Raw genomic sequence first — 27,157 nt, forward strand, 5'->3', positions numbered from 1 at the left:
TCTCACTTTCACTCTGGGGAGGGGCACACGGCAGGGGTGCCGATTGTCGCCACTGCTGTTTGCACTAGCTATAGAACGGCTGGTTATTCAGATCAGAGACAACCCGGGTATCACTGGTTTCTGCTATGGTAATAGACAGGAAAAAGTGATGCAATTTCAGATGATTCTGCTTGGAGAAAGGACGCTTTTCTGAGGGAGACTATGGCTACCATCACGACATTTGGCAAGTACTCAGGGAGTGGCTACACGGCGATCTCACACGAGTACTAGAGGAGGGAGTGAAGGGGGACAGAGCGGAGCTCCAGTGAAGGGACAAGTGCTGCGGACGGGTGAGACGAACGTGAGCACACACACCTCCTGGGTCCGCCGTGGCCTGCCTGTTATTTCAGTTGCTATTGCTTGCTGTGCTGTGGGAGTTCTCCATTTGCCGTGAAGTGACTTGCCTGTTATTTTATTTTAAATGTGAGTTTATTACAAGTTGTTTTATATGTGATTAAATATTTTAAACGAGATTACACTATTGGAGCTTCTTTTATTTTTATGTCATACTACCAACCTGAGAAAAGCGGTGTTCCTATGGAGCAGTGGAGGTGTATGCTCGCATGTTAACCCCCATGTAAGTGGGTTAGAGGCTCTGTCAGGCCAAACATGAGAGTGAGAGGCCTTAACAGCTGGTGAGTTTGAATTTCAGCAGGGAGTGGATTCACGTCACAGAGGTGTGGTGGATGTTTGAAAACACAGCTGAGAAGTTTTGGAGTCACCCTCACTCTTTTTTTGGACTTTCTTCAAATATTTTCATGATTATTTTTCACGATTGATTGGTTTCTGGACTTTATAGATATTTACTGTGTTCAATTTTCATTATATATTTTTTCTTGGATTTATATATTTGTATATCACTTTCACTGAGTGTTATAATTTATATTAGCTCATACTAATTTATTGAATCATTTTATTTAATATTAATTTTTACTTTTTGGGATATTTAGCAATATATGTTTTTTCACTTTTTCTCTAATCACGTCTGTATTCAGCTCACTGACTGGATAAGAGTGTCTGGCATCTCCCCACCTGGGGATAAGCACCACTATTTCATCTATAATTTTCCTTTGGTGAATTCAGTTTAAGTACTTAGGGCTAATTGTACAAAATAAGCATTAATGCTCATTGATGGCGATGGCGCAAGTCCTGGAGACTCAGCATGTTCCTTACCGATTACCCCCTCTTTTAGGTACTTAGGCGTTTGGGTGACTCCCTGTATCTGAGATTTTGGACAATTTAATACTCTCCCCCCCCCCCCCCACTCCTAAAAAGATTTTGCAATCGCATAAAAATTTGGAATCCTCTTTGTCGGTGGTGGCTTGGTGAATTTCATTGAGATGATTCTTATGCCCCAGCTGCTGTATTTGCTTCATAATTCGCAGGTGATGGTTCCTTTAAAGACTTGGACTGTAAATACCATATTTCGTACTCTAATCTGGAAAAATCATCCCCCTAGAATAAAACCAGAACATCTGCCATTCCCCAAAGATGAGGATGGTTTGACGTTATTGAATCCCTGGTTACACTACCTGGCTTCGCAACTGCAGCACCTGATAGGTACATTACATGGGAGAGTGGATCACGGGGGTACAGGGCGTAGCTCTTCTGAAGCAGTAATGCTATACAGGGTAAGGGGTGGCACCATTCCGGCGACTCTGGAAGCTCAGGCTTTTGGTAAGCCACATAAATCCTTCCCAACGTATATTCAAATCCAGCAAGTATAGAATAAAGCCAGGTACCTTCAGGGGGTGGCAGGTATTACAGAGTTTAGCCCCATTTGGTAAATTGGCATCTACCTCGAATTAGCCAAACTTCAACATGGCGCAATATGGAAGAGGTATGGCATTGTGTATCGGCGGCAAATTTTCTATAATGGAGTTGTGCTCTCCTTTGAGGCTTTGCAGGAGGCGTATGGCCTTCAATGCGGTTCAATTACATGCAATTACGGCATGTCATAGCGGCTCAGAGTATAACTTCTGACTGGTCTGTGTCTCCAACACTCCTATTTAATTTGGTTAAAGAGGCTATAACCTCTAAGGGTTTCATATCATAATGTTATGCTATGCTACTTCAGACATTTCTGAAAAAAAACACCTCCTACGAGTACTAGTGGGAGAGGGATGTTGGCCAGCTCCATGGAGACCAATGGGAGGAAGCTCTCCAGGCCGTAACCACTTGCTCCCTAAATGTGTCTAAGAGACTGACGCAGCTCTACATCCTTTTGAAAGTTTACTATACTCCTCATAGATTTGACACTATGGGACTATTATCTACACTGATGTGCACTAGGCATAAACGGGACCATGGTGATTTGATTCACCTATTGTGGAGGTGCCCAAAACTGCACTCATATTGGAGGGAAGTTGTGGATACTCTAAAAAGGTCACTCCCTTTGGACCCTAAACCCTGCTTGCTAAACTTATTAGATGAATTTGACTGGCAGAATCACACCATAGAGGCTATTGTTCGGGCCATATTTTTGGCTCGCAGACTAATGAGGTCACAATGGAAGTCAGAGAGCACTACCATGGTTAAGGAGTGGATTACTGCTGTAGGTAATATAATTAGAATGGAAAAGATCATTTACCAGCATAGGGGGTATATACGGGCAAGTATGAGAAACTCTGGGACCCATGGCTAACTGTACCGGGGCTTGCCCCTGCAGATCTGGTCATAGATAGGCTTCATGGACTTAATGCTAGATAATTTAACTTGATGCCATTATGGGTATAATGCTGGTATGGTAATGGAATCTTCCTTTGTATATGTGTTATTTTATATAAAGCTGTTTGTTTTCTGTAGTGCTCAATATGCGGTCACTGCCAGCACAAATCCAGACTGTTTCTATATACTATGCTGAGTATGTGGTTGACTAATGTTGTTTTGGGCTTAATGTCACCATTAAGTTTTTTTTTGTATATGTGTGTGTCTCTCTATCTATAGATTAATAAAAATAAATTAAATAAAAAACACACACCACAAAAATTGCTACTTCAAAGTAACAATTCTTTTCATACAAATACGTTTTAACGTTTTCATGTTTATACTGCACCTAACGGTACATCTATTATTTTCAATAGTATAGCTACATCTACAGTAGGTGACCGCGATATTGTGTCAATCTCGCTGCATTTATCGGCGAGATTTGACACCTGCGAGCCCCGTCGCGGGAGCCAGCGCCGAGATGGCTCGCTCATCGGGAAAGGAAAACTTTTTTTTTCCTTTCGCGATGAGCGACAGGCAGTGCTGACAGCTGTCTGGTATGAATCCTGAGGGGGAACACAGCGCCAAATTTTAAATAAAAAAACGGCGTGGGCTCCCCCCCCCCGGAGGCATACCAGGCCCTTAGGTCTGGTATGGATTGTAAGGGGAACCCCCTACGCCGAAAAATCAGCGTGGGGGTCCCCCCCAAAATCCATACCAGACCCCGAGCCAAGCACGCAGCCCGGCCGGTCAGGAAAGGGGATGGGGACGAGCGAGCGCCCCCTCCTGAGCCGTACCAGGCCGCATGCCCTCAACATGGGGGGGTGGGTGCCTTGAGGGAGGGGGGCGCCCTGCGGCCCCCCCCACCCCAAAGCACCTTATCCCCATGTTGATGAGGACAAGGGCCTCTTCCCGACAACCCTGGCCGTTGGTTGTCGGGGTCTGCGGGCTTATCGGAATCCGGGAGCCCCCTATCCATTCACCTAGGGAAGAAAGTGTCAATAAAAAAACAAAAAAAAAAACAGAGTAATTTATTAGGCAGCTCCGGGGTCTTCTTCTGACTTCAAGGGGTCTCCTTCCGACTTTTCCCAGTGTTCGGCCTCTTCTTCCAGCTCTTTTGCCAGCGGGGGGCCCGGTCTGCAGTCTTGTCGCCGCTGTCTCGTCGCCTCTTCTCCCGGGCCCCTCCGCTATCTTCTTTCAGCTCTTTTGCCAGCTGGGGCCCGGTCTGCTGCCGCTGTCTCACCGCTCACACACAGCATTCCAGCTGGATAGAGCATGTCAACATCGGTAGAAGAGAAGAAGCGGTGAGACAGCGGCTAGACAGCGGCGACAAGACAGCGGCAGCAGACCAGACCCCTGCCTGCAAAAGAGCTGGAAGGAGATAGTGGAGGAGCCCGGGAGAAGAAGCGACAAGACAGCGGCAGCGGACCCGCCCCCCCGCTGGCAAAAGAGCTGGAAGAAGATAGCGGAGGGGCCCGGGAGAAGAGGCCGGACACCGGGAGAAGAGGCTGAACACCGGGAGAAGAGGCCGAACACCTGGAGAAGTCGGAAGGAGACCCCGGAGCTGCCTAATAAATTACTCTTAAAATCTGTGTACTGTGTTTTTTTTTTATTGACACACTTTTCCCTAGGTGAATGGGTAGGGGTACCATGTACCCCATACTCATTCACATAGGGTGGGGGCCGGGATCTGGTGGGGGGCCCCGCCCGCAGACCCCGACAACCAACGGCCAGGGTTGTCGGGAAGAGGCCCTTGTCCTCATCAACATGGGGACAAGGTGCTTTTGGGTGGGGGGGCCGCAGGGCGCCCCCTCCCCCAAGGCACCCACCCTCCCATGTTGAGGGCATGCGGCCTGGTATGGCTCAGGAGGGGGAGGGGGCGCCCGCTCGTCCCCACCCCCTTTCCTGGCCGGCCGGGCTGCGTGCTCGGATTGGGGCCTGGTATGGATTTTGGGGGGGACCCCCACGCCGATTTTTTGGCGTAGGGGATTCCCCTTATAGTCCATACCAGACCTGAGGGCCTGGTGATGCCTCTGCCCCCTCAGGATTCATACCAGAAAGCTGTCAGCACTGCCTGTCGCTCATCGCGAAAGGAAAGAAAGTTTTCCTTTCCCGATAAGCGAGCCAACGCGACATGCACAGTACCCTGTCGCCGAGAACCAGCGGGATGGTATCGCACTGGAAACACAATCTCGCGGTACTGTATGTACAAGAGTGCAGTTTATTTTTTATTTTAAATTCTTCTTAGTGTCGTTTCCAGGAAGCCTAACTTCCTTAAGGATAAATACTAAAGTATGCAAAAAACATTTATACAAGAAATTCAAATATGTTGTGCTGCACATGAAATACCCACCCCATCATGCCTCATGCATCTACCTATTTGCAACAGAGACAACCCGTTATAGTTCAAGGCTTTGACTCTACTAGGAAGTGTTGGAGCCTGGTCCAAAATTTGTCCTTAGCTGTAGTGACTGCAGATTGTTGCAGGTGTATGCGAAAACTCTAGCTGCACTTTATACTTGATAGCTTTCTAAGCCGTTAAGTGAAGAGCTGTTAAGAGGCCCTGAAATCGTGCATGTCACCCTTACCGTAGCTGCTGTAACAACTGCATTATTTTTGCTGGTGTTATGAATCCAGTAATAGTGCATACATAAGCTCTCTCTACCAAAATATTTGGAACTGGGCAACCAAAGCTTGATATGAAACTGGATGCCTGATTGTTGCTGAAATCGGAAAAAGATAATCCATTAAGATATGCATTGCACACATATACAAGTATTCAATAGGGAAGAAAGCAAAGTGTGATAACTCATAACAGCTAATAACATAATTAATTTACTTGACTTCAGTAAACTGAATGATATTAATCTTGGGTTACTCCATATTGCATTGCCTAGCCATTTTCAGCATACTTATTGTGATATTACAGGTCCCATTTATTAAACAATAAGTTGACCTAACATTTCACATTCCTGATATGTGCCTGTTGCACCCTGTACTTGTATGAGAAAGTATCCTGCTCGCTTTGTATTGCTTCCTTTGTGTGAAATACCTGGTGATCCTGCCAGTCTCTCTGCTTTCCTCTTAAAAACTGACCAAGTTAGGCATGAGAGCTCAGCATGGTCTTCACTTGGTAGTTCAGTGTACTACAACAAGGATAACAAACAACTTTGCAAATAAAACATCCTAGCCTCTTTTTTGTCTTTGCATGTGCTTTATAACCTGCCATCATTGACCTAGGCCTGTGTAAACATGTCTTTGTTTACATTCAGACTCTCTACAAACTGCACTGTACAGTGTGGAGGTCAGTATGTATACAGAGCAACACTAAGAAGAAATATCAGCAATGCCTCTAGATGTATATTCTTCTTTAAATTGATGTTGTCTGGAGGCAAATAGGACAGTACATTTGTTAGGGCTTTGCTAAACTTATACAGGTGCTGTCAGTTTCCCCAGAGACTACTACATCACTTTACTACAGTATAAAAATCATGAGTTCTAGATCCTGCCATTAAGAGAAACCGGTAAGAAAATGATTTTCTTTTTTGCTTTTCTTAATTCTTGTCTGCAAGCATGCAGCCCTACACTGCAGAGTGCAGACTGCATTTAAAGAAAGAATAATCTTAGTCTGGGCCTGCAACATCAACTTTCAAAGCATAATAAAACAAAAAGGCAGAGTTAAGATATTATGCTTACAAAAGTGACCTGCAGTCAATGATTGCATTACATTTTTGAGTTATCCATTAAACGTTAAAGTATAGTTTTAAGCTTGAGATATAGTAGACACAGATTATAATGCCTGTCAGGTTTTTATTGCTGTCTGTGCCCCTATTAGGGAGATTCATTGTCATGGTTACCATTATTGTGGAAAGTAAAAGAAAATCCAAAATTTTGGGTTGTCCCCAGAACAGGAAATAGTATGGATATCTTCCAATGGGAACACTAGTACTGGTGACGAGGGATTCCTTCACTTGAGAGATTTTTACTCACTTGTTTTGGCTATGGGACAGGAAGTGAAGGAAAATCTCCCCAAGACGACACAGATGGCAAAAAATAAACCTTACACGGGTCATAACTCTCCTTACTTTATCCAAAATGGGAAAAAAAAAAAAAAAAGTATTACCTTTACTTCTACTTTTAGACCTTTCATCAAAAACTCTGCTCACTTTCCAAAGCTTTTTTTGAGCAGATAATTTGTGGATATCATCTTTATATTGTTAAAAGGATCAGAATACTTACCAATCGATGTTATTGCTTACAGCACCTAGCCACTCAAAAATCTCCATAGCACTACACGACTCCCCCTCTTTCCCATGTAATTCTCTGCTCTTCAATACAGGACAAAGCACATCTTTGGAAACAACAGAACTGATATTAAATGGGCACTCTTTGACCATATATTTTGAAAAATACGTCTTTATAGTAGGTGCTTCTGAAAAGACATAAGAACGTAATCAGAAATGTCTCACTTGGAAAACAGATAATTATGGTCACACATGATTCTGTTTAAGTCACATTGACAAAGAGACCTTGACTACATTTCAACACATTAACCGGACCAATGAAGGTTAAAATAAATGGTAAAATACAAAATGGCTTTGAATTCATAGAAAAAAAAAAAAAAACATGTACAGACATTGCATAACTGTTAATTATAAAATACATAATTCTCCCTTGTAAGCAAGGATCTAAATCACTGAAGTTTGGATGCTAAACTCAATTACAACCCTCATGCAAGTTTGTCTGGCTCAGCCAGGAGGAGCAAATCTCGGTTTTACATTAAAAAGTTCAGTTAGTGCATCTCTTAAAGAAATATTAAACATTGCAGCTTACCAATTCTTAGATGTGATGGGTGCATTAGTTTTGCAATATATTACATATTTGGTTTTGGGTTTAATACTACTTTTGGTTGTGGCTTTAATTAATCCTTTCTTTTTAAGGTAAAATATAAAAGGTGTACAAAATAAGTCTTGAGTGCTTCTTTCTATAACAACATTGGACAACACATTTTCTAAAGTTTTGCTTTCTGAAAAATATTTGGTGATTATAGACCCCTTCAAACTGCAGACAAATATAATTTCAGAATGACTGTACCACATAGGAATCTTGAGAAAAATGAAATTAACATTTAATAATTATAAAGTATTTAATAACAAGGTTTCCAAGATGCTGCACAAATTCAACAGGGCTAAAAGTGTTTTGCTGACGATTTTCGATTTCTTACTCAAGTGCTGCTGCATCTCGCTGCAGTGTCAAACAATAGTTAGCCAGTGCTTACAGATTCCAGTGTCTCAGATACCGTTTTTCCATTGAAATAATATTGTGGTGAAACCTTTCACCATGTTCGTCACTAACTGCTTTTAGTTTTTCAGGAAAGATGTCCAAATATAAATGAAGGAAATTAATCATCAGCGGCATGCTGCACTTCATAATCTTGTATGCTATAAGTGTAAGATGTCATTTAACCGGCTGAATGTAGTTTGTTGCTCTGGCGTTGTCAAGAAAATTCACAGCGACATCCTTGAATGGGTCAAAACGTCTGACCCCAGAGCAAGTACTGTAGCTTGCTATGTGGGCAGACACAGAAGAGAAGCCAGGATCGCCAGTAAGGGGACCCTAGAAGAGGGGGTTTGGGGCTGCTCTGTGCAATACAATGAACCACTTAAGCCCCAGACCTTTTCTTGTACTTTTTGTTGACATGTAAATCTACAGCATATCCACTTCAGCTCCGGGGCACTTCAATTTATTTTATGGTTACACTTTTGCTTTAAATTTTAATCACTTTTATTGCGGTCATTCCTTGTGACAGCAATAGGCATGTGACAGGTACTCTTTATAGAGAGGTCTTATAGACCCCAGATCCCTCCTCTGCATTTAAAAGCATTTGTTGAAGTGATGTAAGGTCATCGCTTTCAGCTCCCTACATTAGAGATGAAAAAAAGAGTTCCAGTGGGGGGGGGGGGGAACACTTGCTTGTAAAAGCAATCCAGCAGCTACTTAGCCGCTAGTATTGCTTTTACAAGAGAGCCGACCATTGGCTCTAAAACACAGTATTGGGATGATGCCTGTAGCTGCAGGCATCATCCCGGTATAGCCACTTGAAGTCCAGCAATGTACCAGTACGTCGCTGGTCGCCAAGTGGTTAATTTAAAAAGACGCCTTTTACAAACGCTTTGATCATGGCATCAGGTATTCGGTCTCAAATAACAAAAATCTTTTCATTCCTTGTTCATCGCTTTCACAAACTTTTTCAGCACTCTGAGTTTTATGGAAAGCAGAGACGATAACATATTAGTTGGGTCAGCAAATTGTTATTGTGCCACATTTTTTCTGTCCTGAAACCAAATTCTTCCATAGAGGGCATTTTTTCTAAGCTAATGTGATTATCTTGCATGGCTGTCCCACTGGCATATGTAACAATAGTACTTAGTATAGCTGAGCTGCATTACCAGTAGTACAGTGATTACTTTTAGAACTCCACAGATATTCCTAGATTTTAATTTTTCTTCCACGGTGCAGCATAGCCAACAGGTAGTACAAATTCCAAAAACATACAATTTTTTTATAAAATGGTACCCAATAGGTTATTATTTTGCAGGCATAAAAAAAAAAAAAAAAAAAAAAAAAGTAGGTTAGTGGAAAAAATGCTCTGAAGCAGATAACCGGTAATGGGCCCCGTCTGTATTTACAGGGAACTGGTGACAGGAGTAATATTGTAGGTAACATTTATTTAAAGGTAACATTTTGGAACAAACTTAGAAACTTTCACTGCAAGTAAAACTAGAGGCGAGACATTGTTTTCTCATTTTGGATAAAGTAAGGGAAGGTTAGAACCCTTGGCAGTTTTAGGTTTGCCATCTCTGCCCCATTGGGGACATTATCCTTCACTTCCTGTCCCACAGCCACAACTGGTCCCAGAAATCAAAAAGCAGACACCTTTAGGAACCTGAACATCTCAGGTCACCCATCTTATCTGTCCACCTTTATGATGGGCAGTCTTTCTGGAACAGAAGTTGCAGCAGGGTTAATTCTCAACAATGCTAAGAAATGTAAAAGTTTGTCCATGACAGGATTCTGGGCTCCCAGGACACTCCATTAGACATTATAAGCCTTATTCAGGCATGTACCCATGTTTAATTTATGGATACAGTTTGGATACTTGAATACTGTGAAGTGTATTTCAACTATAAGCCAAACACAGAATAGTATAATTAAGTCTCATACACAAAATACTGAATCATTTTATTTAGACTGACTTTACCCACTTGCTGCCTGCCCACAGTAGTTTTACTGTGGGCTGGTTGCAGCAGCAGGTGCCCAGTGCCACTCCACGACGGCTTCTGCTATGAGATCACATGATCCCAATGTAAGCACAACTGTTACAAATAGGGTTCCTTCATAAAAGCTGTGTTTAGTAGTGTGATTGGCCTACAGTTATCACATGGTACCCGGGCCAATCACAGCACCCTGTACTACATGACCTGTAGCCATTCATAGATCATAGGTAATCACAGCTGTTATGAATGAAACCCATTCATGGCAGTTCAAAAGATCGCTGTTACAGTGACTTTCCCCTAAAAGCAGTACAGTGTCACTATAGTGACAGTTAACTACTCTAAGGAAATTATAGAAATTAAAAAAAAAAAAAAAAAAAAAAAAAGAAGAATAGTAAAAACAGAAAAAAAAATGTTAAGAAAGTATCAATTTTTTTTTTTTTTTAAACCATACTGTCACCAGTCAGTATCCCTGATCACCACCGCATCAGTCATATGATGAGGCTGTACTGCAATATTTCTCAACAGGTCATGTTTTCAGGCCTACTGTTATTTTGCACAGGTGATTTGACCAGTTTGACTACCTTAGTAATTACCACAGCCGTTTCATCTGAGGGATATCCTGAAAACATGACCTACTGGGGGTACTTGAGGACTGGAGTTGAGAAACATTGCTGTACTGCATTAGTGACAGTATGTAAAAAAAATGTAATAAAAAAAATATATATGTCTTCACTTTCCAAAAAATTGTGACAAAAAAAAAAAAACCCCCATACCTCAAGAATCTCACCATGCCTCCTAAATACCTCAGACTGTCTACTTTTCACAAACGGGTCATTTGGGGGGGTTTGGGGGTGGTATTTGTACTGTCCTGGCGTTTTAAGGGGCTCAAGAAATGAGATAGGCCTTTAGTACATTGGAAATTATACATTTTTAAATATATACACACACACCATAGATGCTATAACTTTCACACAAACGAATATACACTTATTGGGATTTTTTTACCGAAGACATGTAGCAGAATAAATTTTACCTAAATCTACGAAGAAATGCGATTTTATTGGATACATTTTATAAAAGAAAGCAGAATTTTTTTTTCTCAAAATCAAATTGGTCTTTGTACGTTTACATAATAAAAAAAAAAATTTAAAAACCTAGTGGCGATCAAAATACCACCAAAAGCTCTAATTTTGTGCAAAAATTATATAAATTTGCATAGAATGTTACATGACCGAGCAATTGCCAGTAAAGTAGCACAGTGCTAAATAACAAAAAATGGCCTGGTCATGAAGGGGGTAAAACCTTCTGGAGGTCAAGTGGTTAAAAATTCTCATAAAGCAGTCTAATTTAATCTGTGTTTTTCTTTAGGAAAAAGTCAGTTAAATTAATGCAGTAACAGATATTAGTTTTACCCATAAAATGTCTCTGGTTGTTTTGTATTGTTAGGACTTTCATCAGACTGTACCGTCTCCATTTAGCAAAAGGGATTAGTAACATCTGCTAAAGCTGGGTACACATGGGCAAAAATCATCAGAAAACACTCGATTCAGCAAGAACCGCCCGACATTTGGCCCTACAGCTCCTTGTCCGACAGAAGCCAATCTCATGACAGGTTTCTGCCAAACGAGCATGCTGGAAAACCAGCATCTGATCAGCGCTTGCAGCCAATACTGTGTTCTGGAGGGGGGGCAGTCCACCTGTCAGAACACAACAGCTCAGCGCGGATATCTGTAAGTTTTGGGTGAACAAAAAATAACTTTTCATATTTACCCAGCATAAGCGCAACTAAATTGATTAAAAAAAAAGAAACCTATATTCTAAATCAGTTCAACTTTAAAACAGTGCACAAAAAAGTGTTGTTTTGCTCATTCTCTGACTTTTACAAAAATATTGAAGTGGTATTAAAAAAAAAAAAGTAACAAACATGTCATACTTACCTGCTCTGTGCAGTAGTTTTTGCACAGAGCAGCCTAGATCCTCTTCTTCTCAGGTCCCCTACTGGTGCTTCTGGCTCCTCCTCCTCAATCAGTGCCCCCAATAGCACACCGCTTGCTCTGAGGGCACTGGTGCAAGCTAGCTCCCAAGCTCTGCTCTATGCGTCCCATAAGACACATATGGCTGCGACTCTGCCCTGCCCTCATGGGCTGTGATTGACAGCAGTGGGAGCCAATGGCTCCCCTGCTGGAGAGAGAGAGAGAGAGAGAGAGAGAGAGAGAGAGAGAGAGAGAGAGAGAGAGAGAGAGAGAGAGACACAGACAGACAGACACAGACACCTGGGACAGCTGAGGCTCCCGTGCACATAGCTGGATTGAGGGGAAGGTCAGGTATTAGGGGGCTGTGAGGGGAGCAGCACACAGAAGATTTTTTACCTTCATAAGAGAAAAAAACCTTCAGCCTTTACAACCAATTTAACTGCCATTGACATTACCAAGTCAGTGGCGGCATATAAACAAACTCACGCTCGCAACAGCAGCACAGCTGTTTCATAAATTTGATAAAAAGGAACGCTAATATTGTGTGACATAAAAAATTGTAAATGCCACAATTGCATTCTACAGGGTCTCTTTCAGATATTTTGGGGGTTTTAAGTTATCTGCAGGCCTGAATTGTGCAAAAAAATTATTATTTTTTTTTTTTTTTAATCGCTCCGGCAGCAAAAAGGTTGAATGCACTGTTTATATTAAATGTCTTAAACTCTTCATATTGCGTTTCTTTTGTCACATAAGCCACATATGTAGAAATGCATAAATAAATGTACAAATGTAGGCTGACCGTTACTTAGATACCATCAGAAAAGAGCAGCCACTACTGACAGTAAACATAGTTACAAACCATCTCCAGCTTCACCGCTTCCGGACCTTCCCACATACATGTACTGCGGCAGGGCTGGCTTTCAGCACTTAATCACGTACCTGTACGTCATTTTTTTTTCTAGGTCTGGGGTTCGCATGCGTGCTGCTGGCGACCCACTCCCGCTGTGATTGGACACAGCGGAGCCAATCGGTGGGTCCGGCGGACCAGATGTTTGCCAGCACCCGGCGACCATACCCAAGAGAGGCAGAATGGCAGACTGTGATAGGGGAAGACTGAGATCCTGTTTTTTTGCTAAGGACACTGATCTGTCTTCCCCCCAGTCAAAGCGCACCCCCCCCCCCCCCACAGTTAGCAAGCACTCCCAGGAAACACATTTAACCCTTTGATCGTCCCTGATGTTAACCCCTTCCCTGCCAGTGTCATTAGTACAATGACAGTGCATATTTTTTAGCACTGATCAATGTATTAGTGTCACTGGTGCTCAAAAAAGTGTCAAAAGTGTCACTTAGTGTCCGATTTGTCGGCCGCAATGTCGCAGTCCCACTATAAATCGCTGATCGACGCCATTACTAGTAAAATAAATAAAAATTCCATAAAAATATCCCATGTTCTATAGACGCTATTTGCGCAAACCAATCAATACGCTTATTGGGACTTTTATTTTTTTTACCAAAAATGTGTAGCAGAATACATATTGGCCAAAATTGATGAAGAAATTAGTTTACATTTTTTTATTAGATATGTTTTATAGCAGAAACTAAATTTTTTTTTTTCAAAACTGTGGGTCTTTTTGTTTATAGCACAAAAAAATAAAGAAAGCAGAGGTGATCAAATAACACCAAAAGAAAGCTCTATTTGTGGGGAAAAAAAAGACATCAATTTTACTTGGGTACAGCGTCGCACGATGTCAGTTAAAATAATGCAGTGCAGCATTGCAAAAAATGGCCTGGTCATGAAGGGGGGGGGGGGGGGGGGGGGGTAAACCTTCCTGGGCTGAAGTGGTTAAACCAACTACCCATGCCCTCTCACTAGCAGATACTTTGTTCTTTGATAAGCTCTGACTGCATAAGTACAAACGGTCAAATGATATAATACATAATGTAATATACAATATATTATTAGGATGACCTGACCTAAAAAGTGACTATATTAAATTGTGATCCCTTTAAGTCAGTTTTCAAACTGAATTGTGCCTTCTTTCTTTCGGATTCACGATCTAGGATTTACATAGGACCTAAAAGGTAAAGTTAAGCCCCGCCCACTATGATGCTACTCCTATCTGTGTCATTCAATGGTTAAATGCCAGTGCCTCAGTCGGAAACTACATTTACAAGGCAATAACTTCAATTGCAAAGGCATTTGAGTAAGACAAAGAAGATTTATTTGTTCCCAGAGTTCCCGCTTTGACTTGTGGACATCAGGACCCAGACTCTAGGGTGCAAGGGGCCACATAGGGCTCTAAAGACTAACATATGTACTTACAGGTATCACTGCCACTCATATCATTGTAAATTAGGCACCTAGACAGTTTAGGTTCTCTTTGAATTACATAGAGATCTTTAGTAACGGAACTTCTGTTGTTAGTGTACCATATTCAGTAGTTATTCACCTGCGTTATCCCATGCTAGGAGGAAATCAAACTTCAAAGGCTTCTTCTCAGTAAAGGCCCATCTCACACGCTGAAGTTTTTTGCCATCTTGGGAGAGAGCCTCATTTGTCAGATCTAGATTAACAACTGCAAAATAACATAGGTGATGCTATAAAAAGATATGCTGATAAGCGAGAGCATAATAAGGCCCCTTTCACACTGGGGCGGTGGGGGCATCGGCGGTAAAACGGAGCTATTTTTAGCACCGCTTTACAGTCGTTAACCGTCGTTTTTGCAGCGGTATTCGGCCACTAGCTGGCGGCCGAAAAAGGGTTAAAACCGCTCGCATAGCGCCGCTACAGCCACGGTGTAGCCGCACTGCCCCATTGATTTCAATGGGCAGGAGCGGTGAATACACCGCTCCAAAGATGCTGTTTGCAGGAGTTTTTTTTCTCTCCTGCCAGCACACCGCTTCGGTGTGAAAGCCCTCGGGCTTTCACACTGGAGAAACAGCAGCGGTAGTTTTAGGTCAGTTTGCAGGCGCTATTTTTAGCGCAAACCGTCCCAGTGTGAAAGGAGCCTAAGAAAAAGACAATAAAAAAAAAAAAACTTACTAAATCTCATAGTTTTTTTTCCAGAATACAAAGATGGCTTGCCCTGCAAACCTAGTTCTTCATATGTGTCTTTATCCACTGATATAATAAGCTTCCCTGAAAAGAAAACAAACACTGCCGATAATGTATAAACACAAACACAGCATGTACTTTCACTTTTAGGGCTCATTCACATGGGCAACAGTCCTTGCAATCCTGAGTGATACAGGAGCAGCAGCTAATCATTAAAGAGCCCCCTAAATGCCTGTTTTAACTTTTTATTTTTTTGGCAGCCAAACAGGGATACAGTGCCACAAACCTGAGATTAGTGCTCTCAGTTTACTCCTAATCTCCCCCTTCTCAAGGATCTTCATACACACTACTTAAAGGGTATGTAAACCCAAAGGCTGCATTCACACCTGGGCATTTTGAATCTAGGGAAGATTTCAAATGCGATTTCAAAATGCCCAGGTGTGAATGACAAATTGCACAACGCACATTTCAGATGGCATTCATTTGATTTGCGGTTCTGCTGCGATTGATGCTTCAGGAGCTTCCTTTGGGCGATGTGCTTCCCGCGATGCGCTTTGCCGCAACTGCAATGTGACAACCGCGGCAGAACCACACAGTGTTTTCAAGAGAATGAATGAATGGCATCTGAAATGTGCATTGGACGTTTTGAATCATTGGCAGATTGTGAATGACAAAACGCACATGTGTAATTGCAGCCTTACAATGCTAAACAAAAAAAAAGTCCAATGGCACCTAGAACACAGTGCTTAAACCTTATCTGACTATAGGCGATGACAGATCTTGGTTCCTAGCTATTAGGAACTCACGATCAGCCTCTCCTCACAGAACAGGGATTTGTGTGTTTACACACACACACACACACACACACACACACACACACACACACGTCCCTGGTTCTGCCCCTCGTGCCCGCGACCGCCGGTCACGGCATCGGCACCCCCACAGTGCAGCAGGCGCCTGCTATCCCGCTTGAAGGAGCCGACGTACTGCTACAACAGCTCGCGGGATCGTGCTGACCTGCCGCAGTATAATGACGGCGGCTGGTCGACAAGTGGTTAAAAATTGTTTCATACAAACACAAATTAAACCAAGTTTTAAATTAAATATTTTGAAAAATCATTCAGATTTACCTTAAGTCCTCATGCACACGGACGTTTTTACAGCTGCTTTTTTGAGCTTTTTTTGCAGCTTAAAAAGGCCTGTCTATGTTAGTCTATGGCTTCATGCCCACCTAGGCGTTTTTGAGCTGCAAGTGGCATAGGCGTTTTTGAGCTGCAAGTGGCATAGGCGTTTTTAAGCTGTAAAAAAAACCCAGGACCAGTGGGTTCTGAAAGACGTTTTTCAGCTGTAAAAACGCTCTAACGCTCAAAAACGTCATTCACCAACTTTTTTTTAACAGCCTGTGTGCATGAGGGCTTAATGTTATTACATCTTTAACTGTTACAGTTTCATACTTTTTATTTATAAACCCAAGAAATGTACAATACCTGTTGGTAGCAGAGCTGCAGCATTATCCTGATCAATTCTTGTGTTATATGAAAGTGCATAAAACAGACCTGTAAATGAAGACAATAAAAGGTAGATCAGTTATCATGCAAATAGCATGAAATCACATTTTTTTTTTTTTTTTTAACAGATGAGTGTAATGTCATATGGCAATTTAAGTCAAGTGCCTCATTTGACGTATACACAGTAAAATACACATTTTTTTTAAAAGCTTTTTGTCCCCTACAAGATTTCACAATTTAGGAACAAGATCTCCCTGAAAGGCACAGTTAATATGGCCCTCCCAGGAATTATCTGTGAAGCCCTGGCTATATCACAAATACCTAAAAACCAACCGGGAAGTGAGAACACACATAAGTAAAACAGAAATAGGAGTTAGTTATGACTAATTAGGGTCAAAGTGCTAATAAGTGGATAAAAAGGTTTTAACACACACAGTCTTTAAGTGACAGCCTTCCTTTCGCAAAAAAAAAAAAAAAAAAAAGAAAAAAAGAATAAAGAATAAGCACCAAGCAAATGCAGCAACACTGATCTCCTGATAGATGTTCATTTACTACATTTTTGCAATGAGGCCTGCAACGCATAGTGGGAGCAACACTATGTACTGAGGTATAGATCTGACTGGAGGGGGTAAGCCTGAAGTACAGAGAGGTGAGGGAGGAGAGATCACCAATCCATTCCCTACATGTCCCATCTGTCACAGTGGTAAATACAGCAAAGGAACTGAAGAGAAGGATGTACTACTACACATGCCCAGAGTACTAAGGGCTTAAACACATGAATGCAGAGGGTCATACACCATTGGAATTCAGCGTATTGCTGTGCCCAGAAGTCACAGTTGATTGTAAACAGCCATGGCCAACAGATGAACAGTGCAAATCAATGATAGGCTGACAGAAGCCATGGTTGTATGGATGTAACTGCACATCCGAGCAATTACCGTATTTATCGGTGTATAACACGCACCCCAAGTTTAGGAGGGAATTTTAAAGGAAAAAACTTTTAGGAGGGAAGTTTAAGGAAAAAAAACTTACATTTAAATGCCCATCAATGCAGCGTTATCGTGTCCATCTGCAGCCTTGTCAGTGCAACCTTGCCCCAGTGTCCAGTGCAGCCTTGTCAGTGCAGCCTTGCCCCAGTGTCCAGTGCAGCCTTGTCCCCAGTGGTCAGTGCAGCCTTGTCCCCAGTGTACATTTTATGATCGCCGCCGACATACACAAGTTTAGTTTGTATTTTTAAATATGGCGCCGCGGAGTTTGGAGGGACTCGGCGGCGCTCGTTCGGCAGAACGAGCGCCGCCGAGAACACAGTGACTGGGCGGAGCCGAGATACACATAGCCGAGGGTTCTCGGCTCTTCTCAGCGCCGTTCACAGTCACGCCCAGTCCCTATGATGGACATAACACAGGTCCAATGGCGGGACTGTGAACGGCGCCGAGAAGAGCCGAGAACCCTCGGCTATGTGTATCTCGGCTCCGCCCAGTCACTGTGTTCTCGGCGGCGCTCGTTCATCTGAACGAGCGCCGCCGAGTCCCTCCGAACTCCACGGCGCCATATTTAAAAATACACGCTATGTGAATGTCGGCGGCGATCGCGGTGATCGCTCCGATAGATCACAAAATAGCGGGGATCGGCATATAACACGCACCCACGATTTTCCCCTGATTTTAAGGGGAAAAAAGTGCATGTTATACGCCGATAAATACAGTACTTGCATACAGAGACAGATAAGCAGTTCTGCATGCACCACTCATGAACCCAAAAATGACATTTTTTTGACTCTGTGTAGTATTTCCATTGCCCAAAACCAGTTATTAACGTACAAGGTAACGTGTAGAGCACAGTAATCCAAAAGCAACAAAATCACCTTTTCCTTCAAGCATAGACATGAATATTTTTTTCTTACTTGATTTACCTTTTTTTATAAATGCGTCCCTGAATTCTTGCGTTATAAACTCATGTAAAGGTAAGTCTTTTACAAGATAATAATTCCCCAAACCATCAATCGTATTCTTTAATTTTACTGGTAAATGTCCACATTCTGGTAACAAAATAGATACCTGTTGTGTTGAAACATAGAGGTTAAGTTCAATATTCAATGCAGCATAAAATAAGACTAGAACTAAAGGCAATTTCGTTTTGGATAGAGTGGAGACGGATTAGAATATCCGTCAGATTTTTATTGTTACCTCTGCCCTCCCTTAACCACTTTAGCCCCGGACCATTATGCTGCCTAAGGACCAGAGGTCTTTTTCCAATTTGGCACTGCGTCGCTTTAACTGCTAATTGCACGGTCATGCAATGCTGTACCCAAACGAAATTTGTTTCTTTTCTTCCCACAAATAGAGCTTTCTTTTGATGGTATTTGATCACCTCTGCGGTTTTTATTTTTTGCGCTATAAACGGAAAAAGACTGAAAATTTTGAAAAATATGATATTTTCTACTTTTTGTTATAAAAAAAATCCAATAAACTCAATTTTAGTCATACATTTAGGCCAAAATGTATTCGGCCACATGTCTTTGGTAAAAAAAATGTCAATAAGCGTATATTTATTGGTTTGCGCAAAAGTTATAGCGTCTACAAACTAGGGTACATTTTCTGGAATTTACACAGCTTTTAGTTTATGACTGCCTATGTCATTTCTTGAGGTGCTAAAATGTCAGGGCAGTACAAAACCCCCCCAAATGACCCCATTTTGGAAAGTAGACACCCCAAGGAAATTGCTGAGAGGCATGTTGAACCCATTGAATATTTATTTTTTTTGTCCCAAGTGATTGAATAATGACAAAAAAAAAAAAATATTTACAAAAAGTTGTCACTAAATGATATATTGCTCACACAGGCCATGGGCCTATGTGGAATTGCACCCCAAAATACATTCAGCTGCTTCTCCTGAGTACGGGAATACCACATATGTGGGACTTTTTGGGAGCCTAACCGCGTACGGGGCCCCGAAAACCAATCACCGCCTTCAGGATTTCTAAGGGCGTAAATTTTTGATTTCACTCCTCACTACCTATCACATAAAATGCCCAGATGGCACAAACCCCCCCCCAAATGACCCCATTTTGGAAAGTAGACACCCCAAGCTATTTGCTGAGAGGCATGGTGAGTATTTTGCAGCTCTCATTTGTTTTTGAAAATGAAGAAAGACAAGAAAAAACATTTTTTTTTTCTTTTTTCAATTTTCAAAACTTTGTGACAAAATTGAGGTCTGCAAAATACTCACTATACCTCTCAGCAAATAGCTTGGGGTGTCTACTTTCCAAAATGGGGTCATTTGGGGGGGGGGGGTTTGTGCCAACTGGGCATTCCATGGCCTCCGAAACTGTGATAGGCAGTGAAGAGTGAAATCAAAAATTTACGCCCTTAGAAAGCCTGAAGGCGGTGCTTGGTTTTCGGGGTCCCGTACACGGCTAGGCTCCCAAAAAGTCTCACATGTGGTATCCACGTACTCAGGAGAAGCAGCAGAATGTATTTTGGGGTGTAATTTCACATGTTCCCATGGCATGTTTGAGCAATATATCATTTAGTGACAACTTTGTGCAAAAAAAAAAATTTGTCTCTTTCCCGCAACTTGTGTCACAATATAAAATATTCCATGGACTCGACATGACTCTCAGCAAATAGCTTGGGGTGTCTACTTTCCAAAATGGGGTCATTTGGGGGGGTTTTGAACTGTCCTGGCATTTTATGCACAACATTTAGAAGCTTATGTCACACATCACCCACTCTTCTAACCACTTGAAGACAAAGCCCTTTCTGACACTTTTTGTTTACATGAAAAAATTATTTTTTTTGCAAGAAAATTACTTTGAACCCCCACACATTATAAATTTTTTTAAAGCAAATGCCCTACAGATTAAAATGGTGGGTGTTTCATTTTTTTCACACAGTATTTGCGCAGCGATTTTTCAAACGCGTTTTTTGGGGAAAAAAAACACACTTTTTTAAATGTTAATGCACTAAAACACACTATATTGCCCAAATGTTTGATGAAATAAAAAAGATGATCTTAGGCCGAGTAAATGGATACCAAAAACATGACATGCTTTACAATTGCGCACAAACGTGCAGTGGCAACAAAATAAATACATTTTTAAAAGCCTTTACAGGTTACCACTTTAGATTTACAGAGGAGGTCTACTGCTAAAAATTACTGCCCTCGATCTGACCTTCACGGTGATACCTCACATGCACGGTGCAATTGCTGTTTACGTTTGACGACAGACCGCCGCTTGCGTTCGCCTTTGCGCGAGAGCAGGGGGCGACAGGGGTGCTTTTTTTTTCTTTATTTTTTTTTGCTTTTTTATAATTGTATTTTTTTAATCATTTTTATTGTTATCTCAGGGAATGTAAATATCCCCTATGATAGCAATAGGTAGTGACAGGTACTCTTTTTTTAAAAAAAATTGGGGTCTATTAGACCCTAGATCTCTCCTCTGCCCTCAAAGCATCTGGCCACACCAAGGTCGGTGTGATAAAATGCTTTCCCAATGGCGCTGTTTACATCCGGCGAAATCTAAGTCATGAAATGCTCGTAGCTTCCGGTTTCTTAGGCCATAGAGATGTTTGGAGCCACTCTGGTCTCTGATCAGCTCTATGGTCAGCTGGCTGAATCACCGGCTGCATTCTCAGGTTTCCTGTTGAGACAGGAGAGCCAGAGAAAAACACGGAAGACGGTGGGGGGGGGGGGGGGGCAATTCACTCCCACGGCTTGTAAAAGCAGTCTAGAGGCTAATTAGCCGCTAGGATTGCTTTTACATGAAAGCCGACCGCTTTCATCTGATACCAAGATGATACCTAAACCTGCAGGCATCATTCTGGTATAACCACTCAAAGTCGTGAATGGCGTACCTGAAGACAAAAAAATGGTTAACAATAAAACACAGTAAACGGTAAAGTATAAAAAATTGCATACCTGAAAAACAAACATGATAAAACATAACAACAATAAAACATTGCAGAATAGAATACAGTAAAAAAGAGCAGAACAATAGACAGAGAATAGAGAGAGAACAATAAAACGACAACTATTTTTTTTATTTTATATTTCTTTTTTTTTTTTTTTTTTCAACTTTTTTGTAACTAACTTTTATAACTGTAACCGGTTCCAGGTTCGGGTCTCTCAAAATGTGATGGCATTTTGGGAGACCCTGTGAAAGTGTGCCTAGTCTGTGCAATGCTGTACCCTACGCTATGCTGTACCCTACGCTAATACCTCAGATCGCCGGGGGACAAAAGAGGACCGCCTCGGGCACGGGGGGGTCCGATCGGACCCCCCATCCGCAGGAGGCAGATCACGTATATGTACGTGATTCTGCCTGCCCGTGCTGCCTTGCCGACGTAAATCGGCGTGAGGCGGTCCTTAAGTGGTTAAGTGAGATTCAGACCCTCTATTTGTATTGATTACCATGATCATCAAAAGTGAAAGTACAAGAAAATCCCAAATTTTGGGTTGTCCCCAGAACAGTAATACGGGGGAAATCTTCCAATGGGGACACTAGTTCTGGTGACCTGGAGGGCCCCACATCATTCTCCTAATTTGCAAGTAAATCCTCTCACTTCCTGTTTTGGCTATGGGACAAGATATATAAAATATTTTTTTTTTTTTTTTTTTTAGCAGAGACCCTAGGGAATAAAATGGCAATTGCTGCAATATTTTATGTCACACTGTATTTGCCCAGCGGTCTTTCAAATGCAATTTTTGGGGAAAAAATACACTTCAATAAATAAAAAAAAAACGAAACAGTAAAGTTAGCACAATTTTTTTGTTTTAAAGTGAAAGATGATGTTACGCCGCGAGAATCGTGAGAGAATCGTGATCTATCCTCTAAGCAAAAAAATTGTGATTCTCATTTTAGCCAGAATCGTGCAGCTCCAATGTAAATAGGAATCACACAGCTATGTTAGCACAACAAAAATATATCTTTCAGCATACACATAATTGTTAGAATTGCAGCCTGAACCTCCTGGGCATCCTCTGTCCAAGGTACTGACAAAGATACACATATACTTGTAATACATGCAGATTACCCAGCAAAAATGCCTTAAATATAGAAAAAAAAAAAACTATGTTGATTAAGGAAGAGAAAAATACTTATTGTGAATGTGCTTAACTACAAACTTGAAGGGGTTTCCATCATGGTAAAATTCAATAATTGAAGTAGTTGTCCCTGCTCCTCCTCAATGAGCTCTATAAATATAAATGGGAAAATCACAGGCTAAAATCACTCTGTACAATCTGGAAAAATAGGAATGAGAAGAAGCACCATTGTCCATTACTGATACCAAAGACCAACATACTGTAGATCCACCAAGGTCGCCTAGGTGGCCCGAGCAGAAGTGGGAGCAGGTACCTGTCAAAACTTGGTACCTGATCCCCCCCACGCAAAAAATATAAAAAAATATGACATGCCAAATGTGGCATAGGAGATGGGGGGGGGGGTGGGGTGGGGTGTTGAAATGCTTAAAGCAGAACTTCCCCTTTTGGGTGTTGCTCCAATTTAATACACTACACAACCAGCAACTGTGAAAGAGGATTCCTTTGACTGAACCTAAAACAACAAATTGTAGGCAACTACTGAAAAAAATAAAAACAGGGTGCTACTAATTCTATTCAGTAAACACTGCAGCAGTGCTGGAATTAGCAATTCTTTTCAATCCCCCTTAGGCCCCATTCACACTTATACGACTTGTCCCACGATTTTGTACTGCATCATTCTCCATGATTTAACAATGACTACCATTCATATTGGCATGACTTTAAGTTGTGCCTACTTCAAAGTAGTCCCTGCACTACTTTGGTCCAACTTCTATGCAAGTTGATGTCCATAGACCTCAATGTTAAGCCCTCAAGTAGCATGCAAATCGTACCTGAATAATATAGACACGATTTCAGTAGGACTTTGTAAGCACAAGCTGTAAGCACAAGCTGAGGGTCAAAGCATTTGTAAACCGCTACCCTGTAAAGTCATACAAAGTAGTACTGATCTCAAATCGCGGCCGCAAAATAACGGTAAAAACGTGCGACTTTGAAGTAGCACAAGTGTGAAAGGGGTCTTAATCTCAGTTATGAGCAATGCACTGCAGCAAAAATCCAAAGTATAACTCACAAGGTCACTGACGGTGTACTTTTTTTTTTTTTAGAGTGTTATGCTGTAAAACGTTCTCTGCTTTCTGTATCATCAATCACAGTTGAACCTCGAATGCAGGCTTGAATCTGATTAAGGACTTCTTTTTTTACATGACACACATAGTATGTTTAGGAATAGCTTACCTGCATCACAGACAGAGGTTCTCAGATCATAATATTACAAACAAAACAGACTGAAGTAAACTGGAACAGTATACAGGCATACCCCGATTTACGGACACTCACGAGTACGGACATGCTTGGGAGTGTACTAAAGTGCCTCGCAAGTACGTACATTACCACGCCGCGCAGCCGCAGTATGACCCGGAAGAAACAGAGCTGCCATCCGGAGTTGTAGAGAGAAGAGGTAAAGTTCCTGTGAGCCAGCCCAGCATTGCCCGCTGGCCCAGAGGTACCCACCAGCCATCCCAGCAGGTGCCTGCCAGCCAGCTCAGAGGCCCCAGCCAGCAAGCCCAGCATTGCCCAGAGGTACCGCCAGCCCAGAGGTGCCGCCAGCCAGTACAGAGGCCCACAGTTGCTCGCCAGCCAGCCCAGATTTGCAGTCTGCATAAACGTAAGTGGAGTACTGTATAGCCCCCCACTACAGGCCCTGGACCCCCCACTACATCCCCTGAACCCCTCACTACAGCCCCTGTACAGTATTTATCCTTTTCATTGTTACAGGTACGGTTGTATGCAAAAGTTTAGGAACTCCTGACAATTTCCATGATTGTCATTTATAAATATTTGGGCGTTTGGCTCAGCAATTTCATTTTGATCTATCAAATAACTGAATGACACAGTAATATTTCAGTAGTGAAATGAGGTTTATTGGATTAACAGAATATGCGCAATATGCATCAAAACAAAATTAGACAGGTGCATAAATTTGGGCACCCTTGTCATTTTGTTGATTTGAATACCTGTAACTACTTAGCACTGATTAATTGGAACACACAATTCCATCCAATCATGAGAAAAGGTATTTAAGGTGGCCAATTGCAAGTTGTTCTCTTTGACTCTCCTCTGAAGAGTGGCAACATGGGGGCCTAAAAACAACTCTCAAATGACCTGAAAAACAAAGATTGTTCTACATTATGGTTTAGGGAAAGGCTACAAAAAATTATCGCAGTGATACAAGCTGTCAGTGTCCACTGTGAGGAACATAGTGAGGAAATGGAAGACCAGAGGCACAGTTCTTGTTAAGACCAGAAGTGGCGAGCCACATAAAATATTGGAGAGGCAAAGGCGAAGGATGGTGAGAACGCTCAAAAACAGCCCACGGACCACCTCCAAAGACCTACAACATCAACTTGCTGCAGATGGTGTCACTGTGCATCCTTCAACAATTCGGCGCACTTTGCACAGGTAGAAGCTGTATGGGAGAGTGATGTGAAAGAAGCCTTTTCTGCACACACGCCACAAACGGAGTCGCTTGAGGTATGCAAACTCACATTTGGACAAGCCAGCTTCATTTTGGAATAAGGTGCTGTGGACTGATGAAATAAAGATTGAGTTATTTGGTCATAACAAGGGGCGTTATATGCATGGCGGCAAAAGAACACAGCATTCCAAGAATAACACTTGCTACCCACAGTAAAATTTGGTGTGGCCAGTGCCAGTACTGCCAATCTGGTTAAAGTTGAGGGTCGCATGGATTCCACTCAATATCAGCAGATTCTAGAGAATATTGTTGAGGAATCAGTCACAAAGTTGAAGTTACGCCGGGGCTGGATATTTCAACAAGACAACGACCCAAAACACTGCTCAAAATCTACTTGGGCATTTATGCAGAGGAACAAGTACAGTGTTCTGGAATAGCCACCCCAGTCCCCAGAATATCACTGAACATCTGTTGGGTGATTTGAAGCGGGCTGTCCATGCTCGGCAACCATCAAACCTAACTGAACTGGAGATGTTTTGTAAGGAGGAATGATCCAAAATACATTCATCCAGAATCCAGACACTCATTACAGGCTATAGGAAGAGTCTAGAGGCTGTTATTTCTGCTAAAGGAGGCTCTACTTAATATTGATGTTATTTTTCTGTTGGGGTGCCCAAATGTATGCACCTGTCTAATTTTGCATATTGCACATTTTCTGTTGATCCAATAAACCTCATTTCACTACTGAAATATTACTGTGTCCTTCGGTTATTTGATAGATCAAAATGAAATTGCTGATCCAAACACCCAAATGTTTATAAATGACAATCATGGAAATTGTCAGGGGTTCCTAAACTTTTGCATATAACTGTACCTATCGTGTATGTGCTGTGCACTGCCTGCCAGCCCATGCCCGCCAGAACCGAGAATCAGGGGTGCCCGCCAGCCAGCACCGAGGCTCAGGGGTGCCCGCCAGCTTAGCGTTGCCCACCAGCCAGCCCAGCATTGCAGTCTGCTTAAATGTAAGTGGAGTACAGTACCTGTACTGTATAGCCCCCAATATAGGCCCTGACCTCCCACTACATCCCCTAACCCCCTCAAATACAGTTACAGTACATATTTTAGGAACTTCTACAGTACAGTACTTGTTCTTTTGATTGTTACAGGGACACACAAAATAATGGCAAATAGTACCAAAAAAACCCCCATAAATCATAGATATTACCTTGGATATGAAGGCTAAAATTATTAAAATGTATGATGAAGGTGTAACTCAAGCTGAAGCCGAAGGCTAGGCTACACTCTGACTACAGTTAACACTGTCATGAAAAACAGAAAAAAAATTCTTGCAGAAATTAACAGTGCTACACCTGTTAACACAACAATTCGAAAAAGGGATAGCATTGTTGCAGACATTGAGATAATCTTAATACTTTGGATAGAAAATCAGACTACACGTCATGTTCCTGTCAACCAGGCAATTATACAAAGTAAAGCCTTAAGCTTATTCAATGACCTGAAGGCTAAGAAAGGAGATGAGGCAGCAAGGGATGCAGAATTTTCTGCAAGCCGTGGATTGGTTTGATAGGTTCGAGAAGAGGTCTAACCTACATAACATTGGGGGCGTGGCCTAGCGCGGCATGTGAACAGACCTGTTCACTGGAGCTCCCGCTGTTGATCCTCCATCCGATCCGATCCTCACCTTGCTTCTCCCGGCGCCCAAAAACCAAAGAGCCTGGTGCCCACAGCTTCCCTGACACCTCAGGACCCAGCAGCAACTGCAAATTCGGGCATGATGACCCGCGGGAATCGCGGAGATTCCGCGGCCTCGGCCGCTCCGGACTTCCAAGATGGCGCCTGGACGTCTCAGCCTCAGAGAACGCCACGAGGCCAGGACAAGAAGACAGAGCAGGGGGGTAAGTTACAGAAACCCCCTAAGAATAAAGACCAACCCAGGAAAATGCTATACTACGCACAGAAGCTGGCAGGCTCTGCTGACTCCACACAGGCCAGTACACAGCTCCCTGCAGTGTCCACAGAGCAGGCAGGCAAAATTGATACAGACAGGCTGGAAGACACTG

At 42.3% G+C, this 27,157-nt stretch overlaps 1 protein-coding gene across 2 annotated transcripts in view; it reads right to left on the bottom strand.

Annotated features, from left to right (window-relative positions):
* RPP40 (ribonuclease P/MRP subunit p40) overlaps positions 1-27,157 on the bottom strand; it is a 53,557-nt gene that overhangs the window by 2,044 nt on the left and 24,356 nt on the right. The window contains exons 2-7 of one of the 2 annotated variants that reach the window (XM_073630994.1): positions 18,471-18,615; positions 16,538-16,606; positions 15,039-15,134; positions 14,446-14,571; positions 6,985-7,096; positions 5,334-5,468 (exon numbers count right to left, since the gene is read on the bottom strand). In XM_073630994.1, the coding sequence (XP_073487095.1) occupies positions 5,334-5,468; positions 6,985-7,096; positions 14,446-14,571; positions 15,039-15,134; positions 16,538-16,606; positions 18,471-18,615 (683 nt within the window). Of the gene's footprint in view, positions 1-5,333; positions 5,469-6,984; positions 7,178-14,445; positions 14,572-15,038; positions 15,135-16,537; positions 16,607-18,470; positions 18,616-27,157 lie in introns of both variants that reach the window. The other variant, XM_073630993.1, reaches the window with a different exon arrangement.

Source organism: Aquarana catesbeiana, linkage group LG05 (genome assembly GCF_042186555.1).
Source record: "Aquarana catesbeiana isolate 2022-GZ linkage group LG05, ASM4218655v1, whole genome shotgun sequence".
NCBI classification, from domain to species: domain Eukaryota; kingdom Metazoa; phylum Chordata; class Amphibia; order Anura; family Ranidae; genus Aquarana; species Aquarana catesbeiana.